The following is a 3139-nucleotide window of genomic DNA, read 5'->3' as shown; positions in this document are numbered from 1 at the left end:
TGTGGGTCTGGTGTTGGTTGCTTTGTGGTGTTGGCTGATGGGTGATTTATAAACGGCGAGCTAGTAGCATGGAGCTAACGGTCCAAATAAAGTATATTAACATTGCAGATAGTAACATTATTCTAAATATGAAGTTTAAGACTCCAGAGAGCGGTACTAAAGCAACCAGCTGACCTCTCTTTGTACAGCTCCTCCAGGTGGTGGTCGCTCAGTCGTCCATCCGCTCCACTAATCACAGCTGTTTTGGGCGGGGCTCCGTCCAGGAAGTGATGCGGCAGCATCATGGCAGCAGCCTCTCCGGACGCCGCACTCAGACGAGACGACGCTCTGAGCGGACTCCTGGCTCTGCTCGCCGCCACAGAGGAGGAGGAGCAGGAGGAAGGAGGAAGAGCCAGGCGATCATCTAGCTCCACCCCTCCAACACCTGTTAGCCCCGCCCCTCCCAGGCTGTCCGTCAAAAGCCTCAGGTTGTGAGGTTGGTGTTTGAGTTCGTAGTAGTTGGTGAGGTCCATGTGGAGCTCTGAGGGAGAGGATCAATAATCAGTCAGTTAATCAAACAATTCATCCATCTATCAATCTATCAATCTATCAATCTATCAATCTATCAATCCATCAATCTATCAGTCCTCAGGGTTGGACTGTATAGAAACAGCTGCTGTTAATCTGATAATTGACATTAATTAGCAGGAGTCCTAACGAGGTGGAGCTAGCTGCTGTTAGCTGATAGCAGTTAGCTGTTAGCAGTTAGCTGTTAGCTGTTAGCGGTTAGCCGCTGTGTCAGATTCAGACCTTTGAGTTGGTGCAGCACGTCGCTCCTCCCGGACGAGGCCAGGGTTCCCGCCTCCTGCTCCAGTTTACTCTGCAGCTGTTTCAGCACCTCCTGCAGCAGCGACACACTCATTAAAGACACCAACATCACAATTATATTGCAATGTAAAGCCCCTGTGGAACCTGGGCTGATTCTGGCGCCCCCTGTGGACAAAAACAGTACTGGTTCTACCGCTTCGTTTCATTGATTTCAAGGGGAATCCGACCCGTTAGCAGACATTATTAATAACTATATAGAAATATCTGATCTGCTCTCTGAGGGTCTTGTTTGTTTAAATAGGTCAGATTGGGCAGCAGTAGCTCAGTGTGCAGGGACTACTGTGGTCTGTGGGGCTTGGGAACCGGAGGGTCGCCAGTTCAAGACCCACAGACCACAGTATGGAGTGTGGACTAGTAGCTGGAGAGTTGCCAGTTTTCACCTCCTGTGCTCTGCCAAGGTGCCCTTGAGCAACGGGTGTAAGAAAACAACCTAAGAGCTGAAAACTCTGAATCTGTCAGAAAAGAAGAACATTAAGTCTGATTGTTAAACATTTTCTCTGTTTAACAATCCACTCAGGCTTCACTGTGGAACTGAGAACTGCAGAAACGGTCTGTCTGCCTGTCTGCCTGTCTGCCTGTCTGTCTGTCTGTCTGTCTGTCTGTCTGCCTGTCTGCCTGTCTGCAGTCTCAGGTGTCTCCTGTCTGATCAGACGTCCTGATTCTGGTCCAACCAGCTGAGCTCAGTCTGATAATCCAGATGCTGACAGCAGCACGTGAGTGTGTCAGTGTGTGTGTGTGCGTGTGTGAACAGCTGATTTATGGATTATGGATTATAGATTAATGTCTCTGGGTCTCAACCTGGTTTCACAGTTTCTTTCTCTTATTTTCATAGAAATGTTGATTTCAGACGTTTCAAAAACAAAAAAGTAACAAATCGATATTATTGTTTTCATTTTTAATATCAACTGATATTAATCTTTATCATCTCTGGTTCCAGTAAACTTAACTTACATTTATTTAATAACTTCAGTTACTTTCATATTAATTATCATTAATACAAACTATAAATCAACTAATAAATGATGATTTTATTATAGATTAAACTCATAAATAATAATCATAATAATAATAATAATAATAATAATTCAGTATTAGAACATCTCTGATTTATTGTTTCAGCAATCAGATAATATAATAATGATTTATGTTTAAACAGGTTATTATTATTCTCTCCACATTAATCTGATAGTTTTATATAACAGGAATGAATCTTTATAGTCAATATGTTTTATTTCTATCTTTACTGCAACCAGAAGCAGACCTGCACTGTCTGTCTGTCTGTCTGCCTGTCTGTCTGTCTGTCTGTCTCCTGCCTGCCTGTCTGTGACTGATCATCGCTCTTTTTAGGAGAATTATCTGTGAATAAAATTATTTTTGTGTTCAGCGCTTAGTTTTGTCTGCAGGCGTTCTCACAACAACCTCCATCAGAAAGTAGGGCAGCTTGTTCTCTGGTAGCCTGAGAGGCAAAATCCAGGGAAATGAAACCCACGAAGATAATAAACCGTTCAACATGATTCAGGTCACCTTGTCTGACATTCTTTAATCAAACAATTAATCAGATTAATCAATAATCACCATTTATTTTTATTATTATTAACTAATGAACTGATTTTATAAACCATCACAGTTCAGTTCTACAGGAATCAGTGGCTCCACATAAACGTTATGCTGTCGTTTATTTTGTTTGTGTTGTTATTGTTTGTGTTGTTGTTGTTGTTTGTTCTCCAGACTGACCTTCATGCCGAAGGTCTCGGTCTCCAGTTTGGACAGGTGGTTGGAGTTGTCCTCCAGCTCCCTCCTCAGGTGGGTGTTCTCCTTGCGGAGCGCCTCCACCTGGTGGGCCAGCTGGTCGTAGGAAGCCACGGCGTTGGCCATCTTTACAGTCTGCAGCGCCTCCTGCAGGAGCACAGAGGAGCATCAACCCACGCTGCTTTAAACTCATATCGCTATAGTTACATCCAAATAAAATCCAACATTAATATTATTACGATTTAAAACTACAAATACGTAACACAACAAAAGAAGCTAAAGGACGTTGTTTATCTGGTGCGACCACAACTCATCTGTATTTATGAAAGGTTTACCTCACACAGTTAGCACTCTGGCTAACTACCTCAAAGTAATGCATGGACACTCTCAAGTCGCAATAATGGGTGTTATTCCCGTTCTTCCCGTTCTGCTGACTTTGCCGGACGCAATGCAAGATAACAGCACAAACTAGCTAATCTACGTCATTTATTACGGGGGACAGGGTAGAGATGGTGGACACCTA

At 43.4% G+C, this 3139-nt stretch overlaps 1 protein-coding gene across 1 annotated transcript in view; it reads right to left on the bottom strand.

Moving 5' to 3' along the window:
• Positions 1-2757, bottom strand: part of apc2 (APC regulator of WNT signaling pathway 2) — a 23160-nt gene extending 20403 nt beyond the window's left edge. The window contains exons 1-3 of the mRNA XM_035653471.1: positions 2602-2757; positions 790-880; positions 175-520 (exon numbers count right to left, since the gene is read on the bottom strand). Coding sequence (XP_035509364.1) covers positions 175-520; positions 790-880; positions 2602-2742 — 578 coding nt within the window. The 5' untranslated portion in view covers positions 2743-2757. The remainder of the gene's footprint in view (positions 1-174; positions 521-789; positions 881-2601) is intronic.
• Between the last annotated feature and the right edge of the window lie 382 nt (positions 2758-3139).

The sequence above is a fragment of the Morone saxatilis genome, unplaced genomic scaffold (assembly GCF_004916995.1).
Source record: "Morone saxatilis isolate NCDOM2014 unplaced genomic scaffold, NCSU_SB_2.0 Contig12, whole genome shotgun sequence".
Classification (NCBI taxonomy): domain Eukaryota; kingdom Metazoa; phylum Chordata; class Actinopteri; family Moronidae; genus Morone; species Morone saxatilis.
Note: the sequence above shows the minus strand (reverse complement) of the source record. Positions and strands in the feature narration are given on the sequence as shown.